This window comes from Hylaeus volcanicus, chromosome 3 (genome assembly GCF_026283585.1).
Source record: "Hylaeus volcanicus isolate JK05 chromosome 3, UHH_iyHylVolc1.0_haploid, whole genome shotgun sequence".
NCBI classification, from domain to species: Eukaryota; Metazoa; Arthropoda; class Insecta; order Hymenoptera; family Colletidae; genus Hylaeus; species Hylaeus volcanicus.
In genome coordinates, this window is record NC_071978.1 from 20,931,268 (window position 1) to 20,954,763 (window position 23,496).

A 23,496-nucleotide genomic window follows, 5' to 3' on the forward strand; every position below is an offset into this window, starting at 1 on the left:
TAAATATTGGCACACCGTTTCCCAGCACGGGGTACGTTGGCAATTTTGAATACTTTGGGGGACAATCTGGAAATTATGCGGCGTTTACCGATTCAGTCAAATAATTAACGCCTTCCCTGTGATAGTATGCGATTGAATGTGGCTTCGGTGACGTGAACGGCTTAGTAATACAAATAAAAGATCGAGTAGAGAAATTGAGATTAAAACTGATTGAATCGATGAAGTTCACAGAGTACATTAATTTTGATTTATGTTTTACGATGTACCAGGTGAAATATAAAAGTTGTATTCACTGGAGACAGTCGAGTTAACAGCAGCAATTTTCGGATTTATTTTATTATCGACGCATGGCAGAAATTAAAATTTCGATTTTTAAAAGAAGTACTTCAATTTTTGTAACGTGTTTAATAGGAATCTCCATTCATTACCGTAACGAGTATCCAGTGGAATACCGCGCACACTTGCTCGTCTAACACGTGTGTTTAACCGCGTAACATGATCACCCTGATTATTTCTGGCGTTAGGAAACCGATTCGAATTCCTAGTCTTCGATTATTTGTGCACACGTTGCATATTTCTATACTTCAGCGTTTTCATGGCCTATTTTAGATTCTAAATAGAATCCTGGACTTTCGTTTCTTCGTGTTTTCCAAGAACGAACGCGAGTTGATAAAATTAGAAGAATATTTTTTTCACGCCGTCGATAATTAAATTCATATATTTAAAAAAAAAAAAAAAAATCACGAGAGCGCTCCTCCAATTCCCGATCCGATTAATTCCTGAGCACGAAGCTCTTTCATTATTTCGAGTGGCGTGCCTACACGGTCGTTTTAATAATAATGACACACGATCGACTGGTATCATATTGCGTTCTAAAAATTGAAAAATATTTTCATCGAGAGTCAGAACGAGCAAACACGTGAAAAAGCACAGTATGCAAAATAAACGCGAAGGTAAATACAAACTTGGAATAACAGCGAGAAGGTCTGATCTCGTCGACCTGTTTTCGATACATCCCAGTTTTCCGGAATTTATATTGTTATTAAAACATCCCCAGGGTATTTTCCTTTTACGAATTACTTACGCAAGCTAAGTACACCATCCATATTCAGTGTGGATTCTCAGCATTTCATAGTATTTGCTGCAAACCAAATTTATGTACCTTAATAGAAACATAAGTCTTAATATTCGATGTATCTAGGAGAGGATATTTATTCATCAAATGAAAATTGTCGTTCTTTAAACGTTATTTTATTTTCTAACGGAGTTTCCGATTGAAAAACGAAATTCAACCCATTGTACACGCGAAGTTGCTCATCGGTGACCTAGAACTATCGAGGATAAGATTATCGACGCGCAATATGATGTAAGCCGACTTAGTATTAAAAAAAAAAAAAAGATAATAGCATGGAATGCAAGAGGGTATTTATAATGAACGTAAATCGATTCCGAAACTTCGTAGAAATGATCAAGAAGTCGTTTAGTAATTGAATCTTATCGATTCTGGATAATAAGATACCTCTCCGTCGGAGTTCGATGGAAATACACCGACCTCGACGTTAGAACCTTTATTACCAGGAATCGCCCTTTAAGGGGGTAAGGACGTTGTATGTGCTTTAGACCTATCGGTGGAAATGTCAATCCTCTGGGGTGTCATCACGTTCATCGATTTTTCCGTGCATCGTGTCTTTACACTTTCATCGAGAAGTTCTCATCCAACATGCATCGGGTCATTCCACGCCAAACTGAACGCTATAACAGTTATTAAACCTCCGATAGAGGATTTTTTAACCCATCAATTTTTTATTTCGGAGCTTGGGAGTTTTCATCTACGTGAAAACAATATCTTTTAAATGTTTACAATCGTTTCAAACCAAACCATTTTCACTAAGGAAATTTGGCCAATTTTTCACGGTTTTTTCATTTTTCATTTTCCATAAAAAGAACATGAATAACTGACTCAGGTTCCAGTAAGCTGGGCTATAGCATTTACCATAAGATTTGATGAATTCTAACGTAAAGAACGTCTGACCAATACAATTCGCAATTCCCCTCAGGACTGATCTTTCTCCCATGCATATTTCATATCGAAAGTTTCGCATGAATGGCGTAGACAGCGTTGGAATGCAAACGTAGATGTCAGCGAATTAGAGTGAAAGGGCGAGTCACCAGAAAGTCGCGTGTTTCTCGTAATTGGCTCGCGGATGGAACCGTTCTTGAAATCGCGAACGAAAGCAGATAACTTGGGAGAATCGCGTGGCAAGGAGGAGCGGCCTTTGTGGGTGCGTACGTAAAAAGGTGTGGGTTATATACATATATGCGATCCATGGGCTAGGTTACGTGTTTGCGATCGAGAACACCGTCGATTTATCGATAAGATACACGTGATGCCGCACCCTCCTGAAAATGGGGGTTCGTACGTTTTCCTATCGGCGTATCAGAGAATTACTCAACTTTTTGTAATCGGAGGCCAGGAAGTCCAGGAAACTTTGATGGTAATTATACTGGATATACTCACGCTAGCGCAATTCAAATATGTTTCCCTGAAGCTTTCTTTTCAAATGTTCTTAGTACATTTAGATAAAAATGTTGTACCGTTTCTGAAAAGTACACCAGATAATCTGCGACTTATCGTGAATATACATTGATATCAACCTAAGCACATCAAGATCAAACATGACTCGCATTGCGTAGTGAAATGAAATTGTCCTATTTATCATTGAATTGATATTTAGAGATCCTTATTTATCTAACAAGGGATAGGGACAATTTAATTTGAAAAATGGATAAACATCTAACGATTCCTCTGCGGCATTCACACGATTCAACAGTTATCCATGTAAATTTTCATTGATTTATACTAAAATACAATTTAATTATAAAATTAAAATCCTAATTTTTGCTCCTAATCCTAAATTAAAATTCTGCATTTAGCGTGTTTCTTAAATAATTAGTTTTCATCGAGTATTCTTGTATCAAACGAATCCAACACCCGACATCGTGATCGTGTTGGCAGACATTTAATCAACAATAAATATCTGTGTCCAGGAGCAAACGATGCCGGTGAATTTCATTTTAATCACGCGTGCGGGCGTGCTTCCAAATCACGTTTTTGTAATTGGCACTGACCAGAGTTTTCGAGTTGTCGACGCAGCCATGCATCCGCGAATCACTTTGGAACAGATTGTATTTGCACGCATGTGTAACGCACGCATCAGTTAATCAGAGCCAAATGCCATTCCTTTGAACGTTGAACAACCTGTTCGGGCGAATATATCAAATTAACGTCAGAAGGAAGACGTTCGCTCTGCATGAACGGAGAATTAATCTTTAAATGCAGTTATCTTCTAAAACGAATTGTAGGCCGTTCCCAAAAATGTTTCAAACGGAACTTTTATTAGGTGGACCAGAAAGTAATATCGTTTCTGCGAATGTCAATGCTTGTTTATCATATATCAGCTCATTGTATACCAGTTGATTTTTATCGATCAGATATTGAAAATTTGCACACTAGATAACAAAAGGTTGTTGATAACGAGGGCGATTACATAATTGATTAAAAATAAAAACTTGTTATAAATTTATTTGTTTGAATTTAATGTAAAAGATACGATATTACGTTCTGGTCCCCCTAATATTTCATGAAACTATACAGGGTGTTCAAAGAAAAGCATTCAATATTTATATGGTGTATAGGGCACACTCTGTACCGAGTAAAAAAGCTTTAGTAAACATAGGTCCAAAGGTAAACCGTTTCTGAGATATAAACATTTTTGTTTGCTAGTATCATGATTTGCTTCCATCGCATACGATGTTTATGTCATTGTTTATAAATTGCGTTCTGAATGTTCCCATTCAAGTGCCGACAATTTCGTCAATTTCATTTTTTTCAATTTCGTATACAGAAATGAGCGGACACGTGGAAAATCTATAAATATCGAAAACCCAGTAGTAAGTAAATCATGATATTAGCAAACAAAAATGTTTATATCTCAGAAACGGTTCACCTTTGGACTTATGTTTACTAAAGCTTTTTTACTCAGTACAGTGTGCCCTATACATCATATAAATATTGAATGCTCTTTTTTGAACACCCTGTATAAAAGGTTTTCCGAAAGAGTCTATAGAAACAAAATTCTGAATTGCGTGTTGGAAAACCCTCTATCTTTATTTAGATATGCGTGCATCCCATGTCAAAAGGATTGCTGATTGCTCCAAGAATCGAGTGACTCGATCGCAAATGTAATTCTAATAAACGATCATCCACAGAGCCGATCACTCTTTTGATAACGTTACGCGCAGCTCTTCCAAGTAGATCGCGATAACATCAGTTGGCACGATCCGTTTAGTACCTCCTCGACGGAAAGCGACTTTACGATTGGAGGCGGAATTTTTGCCAAGCAGATTTTTATGACATCGGAATAAATTTGCTAGAATTCAGAAGGTGGGGGTAGAGGTGGGGTGGGTGAAACAAAAGCTGTCCCCGTTCTTCACAGAAATAACCCTATGAAATTGGGACGAACGAAACGAAAAGCTGGCCAACGTTCAGAGGCATATGCGGCTCACGTGAGGGAGAATTCGTTCCATGTTGCATCGCTGACTGAACAACGCCCAATTTAATCAACGCGTCGACGATTATGCGATAAGTATAATGCGCTCTAATCCTCTAACAGGCGAGTTTAAAAGCATACCAGAATCTCTAGTATCTGAATCTCAGTAATCCACATGCTCAGAGGCGGATCTACCATGAGGTTAATGAGGCTTCAGTCTCGTATTTAGAAACATAGAAGAAACATTTCCTTTGTTCCTGAAAAATTAAAACAAAAATATCTAGTAGTAGCTATGGCTCGGACGTTTACAAGCTCCAGAGCTTATAGTCCGAGAGCCCGCGACAGAAATGGATGATTCATTTCATTACACAAATGAACCTGTTTTCCGAAGATGGTATGTCTCCCTAGTTCAGAAATGCTTGGTCTGGCATGAATTCAGTGGTGCAACGCTTCACTATGGCCTATTATAATAATTTGATTTTTGGCCAAAATCATTACTACTGAAATTTTTAGCGTGTATTGGTGACATACCAAATTGCATAAAAAAGTTGGTCTGGCAGATTGTAAGCGATGCTAAACGAGTCTGGCAGTCGGAAAACGTTGTCGGAAACAAGGAAGTAGTTTGACTGAAATCATTATTTCTGAAACTTTTTGTATAAACAATATGTAATACATAGGGTTAACAAAATTTGGTCTGGCAAACTGTAAGTGGTGTTAAATCGGTCTGGCAGCCGTTTACAAGAACGAACGCACATGCGTTACCGGCCGGCGTTGAGATCTCGATAATCTAATAAAACTATAAAGTAATAATTATTTTTAAACATTATAAACATTAGTTATGTATAAAATATTGCTGTGATGATTTTTATTTCATACAATTATTATTAACTTCCCGATTTATAGGGATTTTATTGTATTTGCCCCTAAAATGAAAAATTAATTTTTTAGCAGACCTCCATGTTTCAAGGTCATTGGAGGAATTTTAGCCTATTTTTAACAAATTGTTCGCGTGTGTGTGTGTGTACAAATGTAAACAAATTTTTCGTTAACGTTTTCTAAAAAACTAATAGCGAGATCAAAATGATCGATGATGCAATCGATATGTATCAATCTAACTTAGAGCTGATTAGATTTTGTTCTAATTCGGTCCAGTAGTTTTTTAGTTTAAAAAAAAAACAACTCAATAACGCAATCTAGATGGGAGAATATAAATTTATGAGTGAATAACTAAACGGAAATAAATAATATATATACATATATTATTATTATTATATTTATACGTATAGGTATAATACATGTATATATACATACAGGGTACTCCAAAAGTATGGAAACAGTCAAATATTTCCAAAATGGAACATTTGTGAGAAATATGGTTTAGGGAAATGTTTTAGGGTATGAAAAATTCTATTGAATGATCGTGTCCGTTTGACCTTCAAAGGACTGGTCAAAGTCACGTCAAGGTCAACATGATTTTTTTAATGGAACATCTCATTTTTTATCATGCACTGTGAAAGCTGGCTATGAGACCTTTTCGAAACGCTAGTTTTAAACATTTTTTTTTATTCGCGATAGATGGCGCTGTAAACGGAAATCAGGAAGTTCCTTGTGTGGCCCGTAAAGGGTCGCAAACAAAATAAACATGAATAGCTGTATGAATTAAGCGAGCGAGCAACAATAACCAGCTAGTTATTATTTAATTTCAATAAGTCATGAAATTGCACAGCGAGCATATGTGTTCGTTCTTTTAAACGGCTGCACAATGCATTACGGTTCAAACAATTTCGCTCCAATTTTACTTCGGCTCCAATTTTGCTCCAAAGAATCAATTCACTTCCAATTTCACTCCAAAGATTTCGGTTCTTGTAACCGAAACAACTACGAACCGGTTCAGTCATGTGAATTACGTTTCGGTTCACATCCTTGGTTAGTTCAGTTCGGAGTGAAACCATTTCGGTGTTCGAAGCTGGAGCGAAATTCACTATTTCGCTCCACAATGAATTACGGTTCAAACAATTTCGCTTCAATTTTACTTCGGCTCCAATTTCACTCCAAAGATTTCGGTTCTTGTAACCGAAACAACTACGAACCGGTTCAGTCATGTGAATTACGTTTCGGTTCACATCCTTTGTTAGTTCAGCTCGGAGTGAAACCATTTCGGTGTTCGAAGCTGGAGCGAAATTCACTATTTCGCTCCACAATGAATTACGGTTCAAACAATTTCGCTCCAATTTTACTTCGGCTCCAATTTCACTCCAAAGATTTCGGTTCTTGTAACCGAAACAACTACGAACCGGTTCAGTCATGTGAATTACGTTTCGGTTCACATCCTTGATACTTAGAGGAAACAAGTCCTGTGCTACATAAAATATACAATTTCAAGCGAAACAGGGCATTTATTATTACCCTAATGCTCAGCGCACTTTGAGACTACAACGATGTACCGATCGATATCCAATTCAATACAACGTAAAGTTGCCTTTTCGCGGAATCGGTTTTCTTCTACTTGCCAATTGTGCGCGAGAGGGCCCTCGAGAGGACGTTTACCTCGGACCCCCTTTTAGGTTAAGTGCGCTTCCGTATTTAATGAACGAACGAGTCAGCGATTTTTGCAACCCGCGAGAACGAGAAGTGGACAGACGCTAGCGTGAATCGACCCCAGTACTTAGTATTAACACGCTACCGTGTTTATCGATCATTCGAGGTGAAATTACCGCAAGGCCATCAAGTCCATATTGTTGAATGAAAGAAACGAAAGGTATCGACTTTTCGTACGTACACGAACATGTAACGGGTGTCTCCGGCACACCTGTCTGACCAGCGATGGACACCGATACGAGATAAGGAAACGCATCAAGACGTTGCAAAGGTAGTTGCGTTAGGTCACTGTGATCGGTGCATTATGCAACAAGTAGTCAAACTTAAGTGCAACGGATATACCTTGGGCCGCGGAAATTCCATAAATACAAGTGACATTAGCACTACCGTGATATCCTCGTCGATGACGTTCAACGATCCGTCGAGAAAATTGTTCTAATAGTTTTCACGTCGTGCGTGTCCTTGGACAATCATTATAGAAATTAGGGACAATGCGCGAACAGCACGAACATACAAGAACAGATTCTAATTCCGTGTCAAGTGCAACTGTCTTTAATTTGTGTTATTGTGTCTGTCGTCATCGAGTTCTTCGCAGATGCGATGTCGAACGTGAAGCTACGTAGTAAAATTTGATTCGACTAATACATGGATAATTAAAATACACCGGTTTCATCTACGAACGAATAAAAAGTACACGATTTTTGATCCGTTATTCGTTGAATAAAAATTATGTGAGTTATAGGAGAAAATTTATTCGTGTTGTGTTCACTCGACGTTTCACTTTTGACATTTCTATTCGGAGAAAAATCATTTTCGTGTGTATTCAAACCCACGATTTTAAAATGGTACGAATATTTTCACTCTATCCCGCACTGTGGAATAAGAACGGTTGATCGAGGAAGACAAACATCTTAAATACTTTTGCACCTATACGAAACCAAAAGCTGATAAATTCTTACTGTATTGCATTTTCTAGTTACGCAGATACGAAGAATCCTTACGGAATGGAATACTCGTGTCGCTACACGTTTAATGCGAATAGAAAAAAAACGTTTTAAAGATTGAAAAAATTCCGAGCGTATTACATTTTTTTTTAATCATACAGGTACGAAGAGTTCTCGTAAAATATGCACGTGTGTAAAGATCACGTTGCTATCGTGATGCTATGATTTGATACTCTGCCCGTACTATTGTTTTCCGTGAACTTCAAATGCGACGATATAACCTCTAACGTTTTCTGTACGCGGTCCTTCGCAATAGGACGACGAAATATCTGATGTAGCGTACTTACAGGTACCGAGCCGTGTATCCGTATGAACTATACTGCCGCATTCATGTTGCCAGCTTGTCAGCATTTCACAGCGTCAGGAGATAAATCCAAGTAAACTCCAAGGGAGCTACACAGCATGCACTCACACGCGAAATGAAATCACTAGTACACACCCGTTCTGCACTCGGGTAAACTGGTTTCGAACGAAACAGTATATTACCCAGGTTCGATGCAGTGAGAACATACGGTGAACTGAGGTGACGATCGACCGATCGTCAACGCCGATACAAAAGTAGCGTTGTCGTGGCTGCTTTCGACCTTTATTTGACTCTCTCTTTCTTTTTGAAACGCTTCAGGGATTTGCGTGAATCGGTAGCTCGCAAGCGATACTTTGAGAAAATGTTAGGAGCCGCGTGCGCGACACCATCGAAGCCTACGTCGTCTGTCATAGGCGCTGCCTAGATTCTAAAGACTGGATGTAAAGCACGTAGGAGTAGCGCACATGTGACGGAATCGGTTATTTATTATTAACCCCTCGGGCCATGGGCGCGAAACGCAGCGTCCAACCGCGAGTGTCATGGCGCGGTGCGCTCAGATTAATGCCACTTTCTATCGGCAGGTATCGCCACGTACTGATAACAGCGCTGTCTGTAGGAACGCGGAATACTCGTGCAACTAATGTGCACTGCGGTTTCTTACTGAATCGGTATTACAGATCTCTTTTTTCTATTTATTTAAATGTTAAATAGTAATGACAGAGTCGAGTTCAGGATTAAGGTAAATTAAACCTAAGGATGCGTAGGTTTAGGGAGCACCGTCCGATTTTTTCACAAACAAAATTTACGAGATAAATTATCATTTATCGACCTCTTAATGTAATATGTCGTTTCTAATTATATAAACTGATCCATGAAATATATCTTTACGATAATTATTCTTTATTTCTCCACTGTTTCGACGTTTACAAAATCAAAATTATGGTCCAACTACTCGATAAGATAAAAAAGGAACACTTGTAATAGCGATAGGTGGCGTCGTTAATCAATGCGACTGGCGCAAAATTGATATGGAACTGTCTATAAACAAATCAATGAAAAAATACCCAAAATGACGTATTACAACTATATGATATTAATAACATTTCTAGTTATCAATGACGAATAATTCATACAAGAATAACAATAGTTTCTCATATTTTTCCGAATATACAGAATTACTAGTCTATCGTGAACGATGAGATGTAATATAAACAATTAAAGGAATTCCTTATTTCTCTTCCTGTATTAAACAAATTATTTTCAATCGAATAACTGTAAAATTGTTTCATTGACTGTGCGATACATTTAAACGCATATCTTGTTTTAACAACCAAACAACATGTCAAACAAGCATTTAAAAATGGCCGTAGCCACAAGTAACCAAGAGTGGTTTTGACTCTACAACCGATATATCTTTATAATCATTGCGATAAATGCGTCAATGGCCTAACTTATTTATAGTATCCAATTCTTTTTATTAGTCTGCCAAGTATTTTGACGTAAGAGTCTCGTGAATACCGATTCATACTTTTATACTACCGCCTTGCTCATAACATTTGTTAGAACGAGCATCGTTTCAGTTATTTATTACATATTCGCAATGCAACATCTCGTGTAATCGGCTCTATAATAGATCCAGGTAAATGACACTCTTTTACTCGTGGAGAGTCACGTTTTTCCAATACGATGTCGCGTTAAAAATTGTGCAACAAGGTTAACAGTGAAAAGTCAACAAACAAAGAAAAATACTTTTTCAACAGTGTAAGAATCTTTCAATGAAAAAAAAAATGTCATCTGGTATTAATCATGGTCCACGCAACACGGGTACTCTACCAAAAAGTAATAGGAGAAACGATAGAAACAGAGAACAATCAGCTGCCAATCAATTTGCAAACCATTCTAGTTATCACGGACATGCACAGCACTCTAACAATTTGGTAAACTGATTAAAAAATATGTATAATACCTTTGCTTCTTATTGCAAGTTATTTGTTATTATGTACTGAATTATTTTTAAATTACAAATAAACAATTAGTCATTTAAACACAGTTTAACTATATTCTTGATAACATTCTTAGGCCAGTTATACATTCTGATTTTTTACTTGGATCTTCTTCAGTAACATATCATATTCAGTATCATAGACCTAAACCACTTTTTAAAAAAGGAAAACATCATATATATATATAATATCTTTTATAAGTTTAAATACTTTAGTTGCAGTTCAATCTGTATATTACTATTTAATTTTATTAGTGTAAAAAATCCATTTATACAATTAAATATAATGTATTTCTAAATTTAATGTAATTTGAACTTTCTAAATGAAAACTTCATGCAGCATCTGTATATAGCAGTTCAAAAGATAATCTATTAATAGATAGCTGAATAGTGGGGAAGTTCTTTCTAAGAATACATATCCAGATACAATCCTACTTCGAAGCAGTAGAGTTACAGTATTTCACTCACCATTTCTAGAAATCTCAGTTATTTTTCTGTGTACCTAATCAGTTTCTTTTATTTTATAAATTGCATCCTATAGTACCAACTTGACTGGAAACCAGTTAGTGATAGGGAACACCTGAGAGTAACAAAAAATAGTAATACAAGATTCGATTCATCTGTGCCATCGACATCTTATCAAGATATACCAGAATTTGGTAAATATTTAAATATTCATTTCTTTTCATGCTTCTATAACTTGTTATTAAATAATTTCTATATGTTATTATAACAGCATCCTACACTTTCGGGCGACCATACAATTATAGGGCAGAAGAATTTACATACTGGCAAAAGATGGTTCCACCTACTGATTCTCAAACACAATCCCCTCCACGTTTTCAAGGAACAAAACCTTCTAATGTCGATAAAATGGTAATACAACACTTTTGATCTTTATCAAAATAAAATGTTAGAATAATTTTTTTAACACATTTATAGCCTGATAGAAGCCAAGTAGAATCTCGTTTAAATGAGATCAGAGAGTGTATCAGAGTTACATCAACAATGATGGATTCGCTTAATCAATCTAGTGATCCCGTAAGTCTATAGAAAATGATTAAATTTATAAAGTTTGTTTTTTTTGTATACATTATATTTTTTATATTTACAGCGTGCACAAGCTCAAAATGAGAAGTTAGGTATTATGGTAGAGGATCTTCATGACAGTGAAAGAAAACTGTCCAGACTCTTGGAGCAATATCAAAATCCTGGGCTATTCTGCGAGGTATTTCATATATACTTTAATAATTTGAAACATATAAAATAAATTTATAGTGCTATCAATCATATAAAATCACTTTCAGAATGGTGAAAATGGGGATGAAAACGGCGAATCGAGCAGAGAAGTGAAACTACGCAAGGTCGAAGAATTACAGAAGAAACTTACACACCTATTGAAACATCAGGCTAGTGTAGTTGGAATGCAATTACGTGTGTCAGAAACATTAAGCGAAGCACGTCAAGCTCAACAAGCTCTTATACAACAGGAAAATCAAAGTGCAGTCACATTAAGTCAAACATTACCCGTAAATGTTGAGCAATTGGAAGCTGAAACGGCAAAACTGGCTCAACTTCAAACAAAGAAAAGACACATGGACCATCTTGTAGCTGAGCTACAAGCTGTAGAGATGTCTGATAGGGGTAGTTGTGTTAGTATATTATTTTTTGTATTTACTTAAAAATTATAAACATCATGTATAATTACCAATCCTGTACTTTAGAGTTCCGAAGGTTCAAGAAATGTTGGAAGAGATAAAGTTGCTGAACTAGAAGCTATGAAAGCACAACTTAGTCATTTAAAATCATTAATGGCAGAAATAACAAGAGCTCGTGATTGTCTCGATTCTAATTCTGATCCTGAACCGGAAGTAGATATGAACGGTGAAACTGCAGCTGCGATGGACACAAATGAAGAAGAAAATGGAACGAATATTTCAATGGAACGTCAAAGTGATACTGATGAGATAAATCATGACAAAATTAGAAACACGGGAGATAGACCAACGGTTGAAGACATCGAGGTAAAAACATAAACGTAAATAAAGGTTGTGTTGTAAACTAAGGTTATATACAATTTACATTATAGGCTGTAACACAAGAACTTCGAGAACAATCTGCTTTGTTACAAACAACCAGAGCAGAAATACAACGATTGAAACGACCATTGTTAGCGGCATCAACAACTCAGTCTAATTCTACATCCGTTTTCCAAACTTCGACGCCTCTACCATCGCTTACAACATCAGTCACTTCCGATAAAAAGCAAGATAATAACAGTACCACAGAAGCCCAGCCAGGTCAAGGAAAACGACGTCAAATTGAAGATCTTATGCGAAAGGTACCTATTTTATGAAGGATGGTGGAGAAACTGGATTATTAATTTATATTTATATGATTTTGTTTTTTGAAACAATAGTATTCATCTCAATCATCTAGCGTTAATCGCGATATGGGAGGAGCAACCGATGTAAATAGTCATAGAAGCTCTAGTTCGCATATTAGTCATACAAGTACTCCCGCTAACGTTTGGCCTTCTTCTGCAGCAATAGGTAAATTAAATGAACTGTCTTGTATTTATTGTCATCATTTATAAACTTATCTTTTGGAGTACAGGAGGGTCCAATGATCAAAGTGTAGATGGCGTATCCACAGAAAATTTAATGGATATAGGACCTCAACCATCAGCAATCGAAAATGGATTCAATGGAAATTGGTGGATATACCCACCACCGCCGATGAATCAGATACAACATGGTAAAGTATATAAACACCAATAGAAATTAAAGAATTTCAACAAATGCGACGTACTTTTTATATATTTAGGTTCATCAGAGTATTATCGGCAATTATTGTTAGGGTCTCAAGCTCAACAACTTCAGATGATGGGTACAACATTACAACAATGTTGCCAACTATTGTGGTCCCAGCAACGTGAATTACAAGCTATGCGTGTAGCTGTTACTCAGTTACAAGCGCAATTGAGACAAAATCAATTACAACAGCGAAGTAACAACAGTGAAAATAATGATGAATATTCTAACTTAAGTCGTAATGCTCACCATCTCGGTGAAACATTAGATTCTACACTACCGCCAAGTTCATCTCTACCAAATCTGGTATCATTGCCAAATTCTTCTCCCGCATTATCGCATAATGCTGCAACGATTTCTGCAAATTCCCAACAGCAACAACAACAACTGAATAACCAAGTACCGCCAGGAAACAGAGCAAACAACTATTGGGATAATTTCAGAAGGTAATAGAATATACATGTATGCTGATATGAATTTTATCATTTGTCCTAGTGCTGTGAAAGTGTTATCGACATTGATACAAGTATCGTACACCAAACTGAGATTTTCCACTTATGTAATCATTTGATAGATTTATTTTCTGATTTATAAAGTTGAGTTCTACAAATCTTTTATCATGTAAAATAAATGATGTTGTTTTCCTTTCTGATTGGGTATCGTTAAAAAGTACGATTTGGCATTTACCTATGAGTTTAGATATTTTATAATTCGATAGATCGTGCACACCCATCTTCCATCTTTGTGTAAACCTAATGTATCATTACATAAAGTAATAAACTTCACGGTCTACCTGTGCACTTTTTGTCTTGTACTTTTTACTTATTACTACCCTCGTTTAAACCATATCGTAAGTCAAATCTGTATTGATTTTGATTCTATAGTCCAATGGTTAATGAATATGAAACTAAATGAGGATAGTATATTTGGTACGTAAACTGGGTATGTAATACATTGTGTTTAAGGATAAATAGATTTGAAATATTTTGACCCTGACTAACAATATATGCTAAAATAACAATATCTGGATTCACCTTATTCTCTGTGTCATTGGTGTGTTTCTTTTTATCCTTTGTTTATATCCTGTGTTCCATCAGCCATATCATTTCCTTCAGCATGGTATGCATATTTTTAAAATGATTATACGATGAAAATGGTAACTATACGTTTGATTTTTACATTTTCAGCTATTCAAGACAAAACTTACTCTCAGGAAGTATAAAAACTATGACAGACGCTACTTCAGGAGCTATCGCGAATTCAACGTCTTCTGGAAATGCCGTATCAAGCGTGAACAGCTCTCTTATGTATGCAATTTACATGAATCACCCACTAACTCTATATAAATGTGATTTTATTTTCATGCATTGTGAACTTTACTCAAAGGAAAGACAAACGTAATCGGGAGCAAGGAGTTGATAATGTACCTCTGTCTTCGTTAAATGGAGAGGCTCAGTATTCTTTGAATTTGCAATTACAATCAAATTTACAACAACAAGAAAGGGAGAATGCTGTTGCACGTAGCAATATTTTAACGAACGAGGTATCTCAACCACAAGTTGACAATCTTTGGGAAGAAGCACACTCATCATTTCGGTTACCATCTATGATACATGATGAACACCTGTTTCAAACTTTAAGGTTAATTTTTTTTAATTTATTTTTCAATTTCTTTATTTTGCAAATAATAATTTAATCAAGTATATTTATTATTAAATGTATTATATAGCTCTGAGATGAAGGAAGTGTTAACTTCACTTATTTACGCGAATAAAAAACAACCAGATTATTTAGCCACTATATTAAGGGAAATTAAGACTATAAGTGAAGATCATAGATTGCGACCTCGTTTATTGAGATCGTTACGTGCTTTACAAGATATACAACCTCTAAGCAATCCATTGGTTTGTACACTTCTCGTGTATATTTATACATACATTTATACGTATATAAACAGAGTGAGACACTTAAGATAGGTCACCTGAATAACTCATTTACTTGTGATGAGAGACAAAAGTAAGTAAGTTATCGAGGTGGCCCGTCTTAAATGAGTCACCTTGATATACCAGACAGTATTTGCGTGCCGCATATACTTATTTAATCTTTTATAGAACGAAACAACCGATCAAACTGCTAGTGAAAGTTGTCAGTCTAGCGACGAAGATTCTGAAGTGGATGCAGTATTAGGTTTAGGTACAGAAAATCAGTCATCTAAAGCAGAATTAGTTGTATCATCTCAAGCAGGAAGTTCATCATCTCCAACTGCCCATGCACAGTTGATAGATCATTTAGATATACCAGTAAGGTGTATTAATAACAAAATATTGTTCAGTATTTAGAGACGATATTACTTCATATTCCTCCTACAGGGAACGTCCTCAATTGATTCTACGAATGCTTTACCTTCGACACCTGCTAGTAAACCAGGCTACAATGAAGATTTGGCAGAAGCTGATCAGTCTAGACCTGAATCGTCCGGTAATCAACAGGTAATTTAGATCTAATTTGGTTGAATGAGAATTGAAGTAAATAATATGAAATATAAATGAACTATAATTTTATAGTCTTCTAATAATGACGACGAAAATGATCAAGGTCAAGAGGAGGCAGCTGGACCAGTAATATCTATGCAAGCAACATTTGATGGTGAAGTAGAATTAGAGTAATTTAATAAAAGTAATGACTTCTGCATTGCTTGAATAAGCTTTAAAGTCTGGCTGCAAAAGTTGAAGATACGAGAAACGAGGACAATTATATTCTGACGGATTATTTTACAAAATATTTTAGGTTATCCTTTTATCTATTCAAACAAAGGCATGCGATGGCGTTAAAAGCGCCACATATTTATTTATCTCAGATCGAATTCCAATATTGTTTCCCGAAGTATCGTACTATTGTTGTTTTAAGTACGTTTTAAAAGGTTGATAATTTAATTGTAAACATAAAAGTTACAATTTCAAACTTTTTTTACATGTAATGTATTATTTAGATTATAATAAAAATTGTAACTTAGAAAAGTAAATATTTATTTTTAACCGTACAATACAGTGCAATGACATACTTATGTATAATGAATATACACTTTACAATACAAATACAAAAAATATAAACATTAGAAATGATTGTCAAATATCTTATTTAAAATTCTGTCTCGGTGCAGTCATTATCAAGCAGTTGTAACCGATGAAGGTGATATATAGAGCAACCATGTGTTTCAAATAAAATCTTCTCATACTCTGCATTGCTTTCAATCGATTTAAACCCATTGCTTGACAATAAATGGTTACAAGCTGAATTATTTAATAGATTATGGTTACCTGCTGCCCAACAGCAGCCCTTGTTTACAATCGTGGATTGTTCTAGGCATTTTTTGTCAATTGTATTCAAATGCAGTAGTTTTGACTCATATGACACCTTGGCCAATCCATAGTCCTTTGTATTTCCTGTACCACAGTGTGCATGGTAGTTACCACTGCCTCTGAAAGAAAACCCATTGAATTATCGACTAATTTAGTTGGATATATCCTATTATGTCTTCCATTTTGTCAGCAAATTATGTCCTTACCATCAAAAAAAGACCAAACTTACTAAGTGTCATTAGTTTATGAAAAAATATTAGCACCTGTGCTTTCCATTGCATATACCATTAGCCATGGTACAGAAGATGACAGGATGCATTAAGCTTCAAAATAAATTTAATGCCAGGATCGGATGAAAATCTCTGTGGTCACATGTAAATATACAATCTTGTCCCCGCAAGAGGGAAGGTCGGAAGTTCATACATTTTATTATCAATTAGTGAAGTAAACACAATGTCAAAATGATATTAAATTGTAACACCATCATTTACTCATGTTCTTGTATAATAATTTATCGATCCTTTCGGAAAATGATAAATATAATCAGCAACAAAAAATGATTTTCTTTTCTTTTCAACATTTTCCTGTTAATATCGTGTCCCGAATTTACTCACGTGAACATTTTGACTTTTAATTAAATAACTGCATTTATAAATATGAGAAAGTCGTGCCACCTAACCTTCGAGTTCTTTGTAGAGCATTCTGGATATTTTTAAGAAAGATCAAGTCATCAAAGAAGAATAGTTTAGAATCGAAGCTGAGAAAGGACGAAAAAGATTTAATGAGGAACGAAATAACATAGATTTAGATTAGAAGGCTGAGAAGGATTTGTAATATAGTTCAGATTTGCAGGTTTGGTACCGTTACATATGTATTTTCGCTTCAATAAAAATTTCAAATATTAAATTTAAGAAATAAACGAAAATATTTTATGCATTCCATCGACTAAGAATAGTCGGACGATAACCATATTGCATGCGTTATTGACTGTTTCGGTTAACGTTTACTGATCAAACTTGGTTTTCGGTAAGAAAAATTCTCATTTATAAATTAACCACGCAAAATTATATCAAAAAAAGTTGAAGATAGATTATTTTTTGATGACTATTTTTGCCAGATTGTTCAACATTTTATATATTTCTGTTACAATAAATGTTTTCACGCGCTTAAAAATTCTCCCGCTAAAAAGTAGAGGGGGGCAGGAAGGAAACAACGACCTCTAACAAGATTATTTGAATCACGTACAAATATGAACTGATGAGGTCGTGGTTCTGTGTAACCTCCACGGAAATAGAGATCTAAGACGTCTCCCTTTTTCCTTCGCACAGAAAGTATTCGAATGAGTGAAATTGCGAATTCTCTCCTACCTTCACGAAATTTTTTCAGCTCGGCGGTGGGGCTGAGATCGCCGTTGCACCGCTTCCGGTTCCTGCGTTGAAGCGTATCCGCGTCGCCGTGGGCCGCCTGTTGTTCACGGTGTTGTTGCTGGTCGTTTGTTTTCAATCGACTCTGTGTTGGCGCCGCTAGAATTACGGAAGCGTTATTCAAATAGCGAGATGCTACAGAATAATCGCAACCGTCATCGTCGGTTTCCATAGCTGTATCGTAAGAACAGCGATCAAACATCGACGTTTCGGTAACTTCCGCGTGCTCGAGTGCACCGTTTAGTTGATTTTCTTTTCTATAAGGCGGCACGTAACCGTAATATGTATTCGACGACATGAACGATGGAACGACGTTACGCGGATTATACATAGCACCACTTGTTACCGCCATGCTTAATCTTTCTATTGTGAATGACTATCGATACTAGATTGGGGAACGTATGAAAATATATAACGTTTAATCACGCGAAGAAAAAAGAAAACAGAAAGCACCACAGAACGGAGACGAAGTCAACACTTCACGAGACGAACGACGAATGGTAGTTCGTTAAACCGAATACCCTCGAGCAGTGAATCGGCAACGTTCGGGTATAGTTGCCAGTTTGAGGACGCATGCAATGGAGAATTTCCCCCTCTGTATACATATTCACACCCGCGCCGCGTGTACGTGTAGTCACTCGCCATTTCGGACAGCTTCGGGGAAACGAGAAAGAAAACGAACGTTAGCCTTTTCCCGCCTTCAACACTGTTGAAATCCGAATTATCGGTTAACGAAATGTGATCTTGGACAACTGTCGTTTATATGTATTTTTGTAACTGCAGTTCAGATACTCGAGTAGTTCTATCGTTTTCGTTAGGTGTTTCCAACACCTAGCATTGGCTTTCTTGAACATTAAGTATCGGCTTTCTCACAACAGTATTTCTACCTGTAATCTTATCAGTTTTAACTTGGCAGTTAAATGTTTACATATTCAGCCTAATTGTATTTCTACAAGAGTAAATAACCGCCAGCCAAGTTCATATTCTGTTTACTTACCAGCAACACAGATCCTCATTTGTGTCGAGAGCGAGAAGGAAAGATTCACGTTTGTTTTATTTCTCGATTCCTTGAGCTGTACGAAGGTCGAGCTGACATACACGCGAATTGCATACATACGTATGTATGTGGAGAGCGAAATTTTCTATGACCGCATCCTCGATCTGGAATTACAAGTTCGGGTTGTAAACCGAATAGACTTGAACTTCGAATCGACAACATTCGGCAATCATCGCTCGATTTAATTCGTTTCTTTAAATCCCCACCAATTCTTATTTCTAACAATTGACTCACCCACAGAAATTTATTGCTTTTTTGTTAGCATCTGACTCAAGCATTTAAAAGTATTTTCGAAGGATGATTCTACTGTAAATGCGATTTTGAAATCGTTACAACGAACTCGAGGTCTCTTCATACAAATGTTAATAAGCGGAAACGAATGTACACACATGTCCTTAATCACCACTGTCATTTTTTGTTCATCAAACAGATGTTAAAAGGAATAATTTCTATCGATTACAAAACAATTTATAAAAATACTCGCTTGATTCATGGACACGGAAATAAAATAGTATCACCAACTAGTGGTGAACAGGCCGAATTAATTTTTCAATGATATGTTTTTATTATTTCATTTACCTCATAATTAACTTATAATAAAATTAAATACTAAGTATATGAAACAATAAGATGGTTAGCGCATCTGTGATTATGTCAAATTTATTCGTTTTAAAAATATTTAATTTAATACTGGTCTTAGTACCAGTAACGCCATCGGTGGCGAGACACCCAAGTTTGTAGTAAAAAAATAGTTCCCTCTATTGCTGTTAGATGGCGTTACAAAATAAAAGGTCGATAATTATTGCTACATTAAATAACTATTCGTAAAAATGATAAATTTGACATACTAACTAATATACTGTAGTGTTATAAAGCAAGGAGTCGTATTAATTATGCATTTATAAAGAATAAAAAGAAATTGATTATAAGATATCGGGGGTGCCATCTTACAAAAATGGTGGAAACTTTTTTTCCTACAAACTTGGGCATTTTCCCACCGATGGCGCCACTATCTAAAAGGGTCGATAATTATTGCTGCAGTAAAAAATTATTCATACAAATTATAAATTGAACTCATTAACTAATATATTGTAGTATTAGAAAGCAAGGAGTCGCATTAACTATGTATTTATGAAAAATAAAGAATAATTTATTAAAGACATCAGTGGCGCCATCTTACAAAAACTGTGAGAACTTTTTTCACTACACACTTGAGCGTCTCGCCACCGATGGCGTTACTGGTACTAAGACCAGGATTAAGTTAAATATTTCTAAAACAAATAAATTTGACATAATCACAGATGCGCTAACCATTTTATTGATTCATATACTTAGTATTTAATTTTATTATAAGTTAATTATAAGGAAAATGAGATATTAGGTGGTTAATAAGTGTCAGAAAAAATATCATTGAAAAATTAGTTCGGCCTGTTGACCGCTAGATGGTGATACTAATTCCGTGTCCATGAATCGAGCGAGAATGGTTGAATATTTAATGCAAAATTAAAATGTTTTGTAATCGATAGAAATTATTCCTTTTAACATCTGTTTGATAAACAGAAAAAGAAACGAATTAATTTTTAAACCTTTGTAAAGAAGTTTGGTAGAGTTACATTTTAATTTCAAAACATATTTATAGGTTAGAAAGTAACTGGTGCATATGGTGCATGTCTAAACGTGATAAATTTGTAAAAACCTTATACGAGATTATTTTAAGCGATCATTAAAATACTCGAGATGTCGTTCTTCAAGATAATTACACATTTATACCTTCGTCAAGTACGATTCTTTTCTACAAATACTGCACAGATACCTTCAAATAAACAGAGTCTTTATAATAGACGAATTCTTTCATTACATGGTCTTATTACATCTCAAATAAAACCACGTAAAGATGTATTAGCGAGATCTGATGTACCAAAAGAAACGTGGGAAGAGCTGAGGAATACTATAATCAAATTAGGAGCGTGTAATCCACAGATGGTGGACACAGCAGTCATGAAATGTTGCTGTGATGAAGACTTGGTTGATATAGGAATAAATTATTATAAATTTCTGGAGCATAGCGATCATAAACCTTCTGTAATATTGGATAGCAAATATTTGAGATTGTATGGTAAAAAGGACTATTCGATTAACGAATCAGAGAAAAAACACATTCTAAATGTGTATAAAGCTATGATAGATAAATTTCCAATATTGGATAATGACACAGCTGAGTCTTGTATTATAGGTTTATGTAAAATTGGCGAATGGAAAGAAGCTATTGAAATTATAAAACGTTTTCAACAATATGACTCTCAATTTCTTAGAGAAGGCTACAGTGCACTAATTGATTATTTCATTAAAAATTCCAACATAGAATTAGCAGAAGAATACTTAGTTCATACTTACAAAGTGTCAGCAGGGCCTTTGAAATATGTATATGATACATACATACAGTATTGTCTAAAAGAGAAGAAAACATTTAATGAAAACATTGAGAAATTATTCAAACTCTGGGTGATGTACGGTATTATTCCACATTTAGATACTATAAAGGATTTGATAGATGCTTGTAACAGTGTTGGTTGGTCTGGAAAAAATGCAGTTATCCAAAGGTAAAAACATATTCATAAATATTTTTAAATATATATTTTTAAAAATTTCATTCGTACTAATTTTTCTCTTTGTATTGTGCTTTTAGCTCAACATGTTCTGTATGTAAACAAAAACTATCTGTATTACCTTTATCGGAAGAGGAGTTTAAATATTTGTCTAAAAAATTACTTCAAAAAGTGTTTGTTGAGAAACAGTATCAGGTAACCGATCCAAAGGAATTACAAAATTTTATGCGATTTATTGACAAAACAAAACCATATGATATAGTTGTCGATGGATTGAATATATTATATTCGAATAAGTGGCATCAGAAATACAATATCAAGCCGGTGAGAAATTCTATACTTCATGATCTATTTTAAAGCATCTTTAAGAACTAATGATACGTTTGGTATTAAGTTTTAAATAATTATTATTTTTATAAGTGATATAATGTGAAACAATATATATACATAATTTAAAAATAACTATTTAAGTATTTCTATGAATAATTTGAATACTTTTCAGTTAGTAAATATTGTTACATATTTTAAAGAACAAAATCAGAAGGTGCTTATTATTGCCAGAAAGCATGCGGGAAGAGATATGAAAAAGTTGCAATCAAAAGCAATTATTTTTCTTGTAACCAATTCGTATGTATTAAAATGATGCATATGTCAATTACTGGATACATTCAGATATAATTCTATCGTTCCTATATTTTAGATCACACGACGATCCATTTTTGTTGTATGCTGCATTATCAAGTGGAAGTCATACAAAAGTTATATCTGATGATTTTTTACGTCAATATAAGTATCTTCTTGAAGATAATAAGTTACGTGCTCTTTTCAAGAGGTGGCAATACACGCATCAATACGTCTGTACCAAAAACTTTAGTATACAAGAAATGAATTTGACGCGCAATGCTATAGGTAGTAATAGTTCCTACATAAATGCTGGAGTTCAAAAGAATAATACTTGTTGGCATATACCATTTCATCATTTCGAAGGTGACATAGGACGAGCGGATAATGTAGATTATGACAGTTGGGTTTGTTTGAACATGTGTCCACAACATATTAATAGATAATAAAAACTATGATGTTATTGAAAAAAGGAAAGAATATGTTATAAATAAACCTACACCAAATTTAGTTAAGAAGCTTTCGAGTAAAACAAATGTGTTTAATTCGATTCTTTACAAAAGGATTCGAATTATGAATAAACTCGCAAACGGTTCAACGATGCTTCGCATACTTCTCTGCTTTGCAGAATGGCCCCTTGTACTCGAGCACGGTCCCTACCTGAGTGAATGATTACACGTTACCGTGCTTTTACGCCCTTTCCTGCCTTTCGGTAGAGAGCCCTTCCCGGATAATTTCGGTATTTACGGGATTAATGCTCGCGCTATGAACAATATCTATATATATAGAGATGGGTTTTCGATAGATCGGCGGGACAGCTGCCCAGTAGCACACGTCGCTAAGCCGCTTATGTCAACTCACCAACATTTTTGCGCTTTTTTGGAAACATCGATCTTTAATCTGACAGGCGTTGAAATTATCGGTAATTTTCTCGGAATGAAATGATAATTGATTCGTGGGGAGAGGGCTGGGATCGGACAAATCCTTCAGGGGTACGTCGCGTGCAGAGTTGGCGTACATTTCCAATGTTATAACGAAACCTGGAATACCCGACGAACTGAAAGTAATAGTTCGTTCTCTGTAGCAATAGTACGTGGGAATTGACGACATATTTCTTTTATTAAAAGAGTTGTTTTTCTTTCCAATGGATGCGCGATA

The 23,496-nt window shown here is 35.4% G+C and overlaps 3 protein-coding genes across 8 annotated transcripts; 2 read left to right on the plus strand and 1 right to left on the minus strand.

Annotated features, from left to right (window-relative positions):
- The first annotated feature begins 9,810 nt into the window (after window positions 1-9,810).
- Window positions 9,811-16,394, plus strand: LOC128873568 (uncharacterized). Of its 5 annotated transcripts, none has more exons than XM_054117214.1 (18): window positions 9,811-10,393; window positions 11,000-11,117; window positions 11,195-11,334; window positions 11,401-11,499; window positions 11,573-11,686; window positions 11,766-11,867; window positions 11,949-12,110; window positions 12,183-12,482; window positions 12,548-12,799; window positions 12,878-13,010; window positions 13,075-13,215; window positions 13,285-13,717; window positions 14,459-14,578; window positions 14,658-14,912; window positions 15,001-15,175; window positions 15,383-15,571; window positions 15,641-15,760; window positions 15,836-16,393. In XM_054117214.1, exons 1-18 carry the CDS (start codon window positions 10,232-10,234, stop codon window positions 15,935-15,937), a joined length of 3,117 nt encoding a protein of 1,038 aa, XP_053973189.1. In that variant the 5' UTR covers window positions 9,811-10,231; the 3' UTR covers window positions 15,938-16,393. The 5 variants fall into 5 exon arrangements, with proteins under 5 accessions (XP_053973189.1, XP_053973188.1, XP_053973187.1 ...); XM_054117212.1 differs by having other exon boundaries at window positions 9,812-10,095; window positions 10,217-10,393; window positions 11,766-12,110; XM_054117213.1 differs by having other exon boundaries at window positions 11,766-12,110; window positions 13,318-13,717; window positions 15,836-16,394.
- Window positions 16,395-16,518: 124 nt separating this feature from the next.
- On the minus strand, window positions 16,519-19,160 carry LOC128873569 (uncharacterized). Its single transcript, XM_054117216.1, has 2 exons — window positions 17,998-19,160; window positions 16,519-16,749 (listed from the first exon to the last, which is right to left on the minus strand). Exons 1-2 carry the CDS (start codon window positions 18,404-18,406, stop codon window positions 16,655-16,657), a joined length of 504 nt encoding a protein of 167 aa, XP_053973191.1. The 5' UTR covers window positions 18,407-19,160; the 3' UTR covers window positions 16,519-16,654.
- Window positions 19,161-20,542: 1,382 nt separating this feature from the next.
- LOC128873225 (mitochondrial ribonuclease P catalytic subunit-like) lies at window positions 20,543-22,818 on the plus strand. Of its 2 annotated transcripts, XM_054116631.1 has the most exons (5): window positions 20,544-20,890; window positions 21,006-21,711; window positions 21,798-22,041; window positions 22,220-22,344; window positions 22,418-22,818. In XM_054116631.1, the coding sequence occupies exons 2-5, from the start codon at window positions 21,092-21,094 to the stop codon at window positions 22,782-22,784; spliced, it is 1,356 nt and encodes a 451-aa protein (XP_053972606.1). In that variant the 5' UTR covers window positions 20,544-20,890; window positions 21,006-21,091; the 3' UTR covers window positions 22,785-22,818. The 2 variants fall into 2 exon arrangements, with proteins under 2 accessions (XP_053972605.1, XP_053972606.1); XM_054116630.1 differs by having other exon boundaries at window positions 20,543-21,711.
- Window positions 22,819-23,496: the final 678 nt, after the last annotated feature.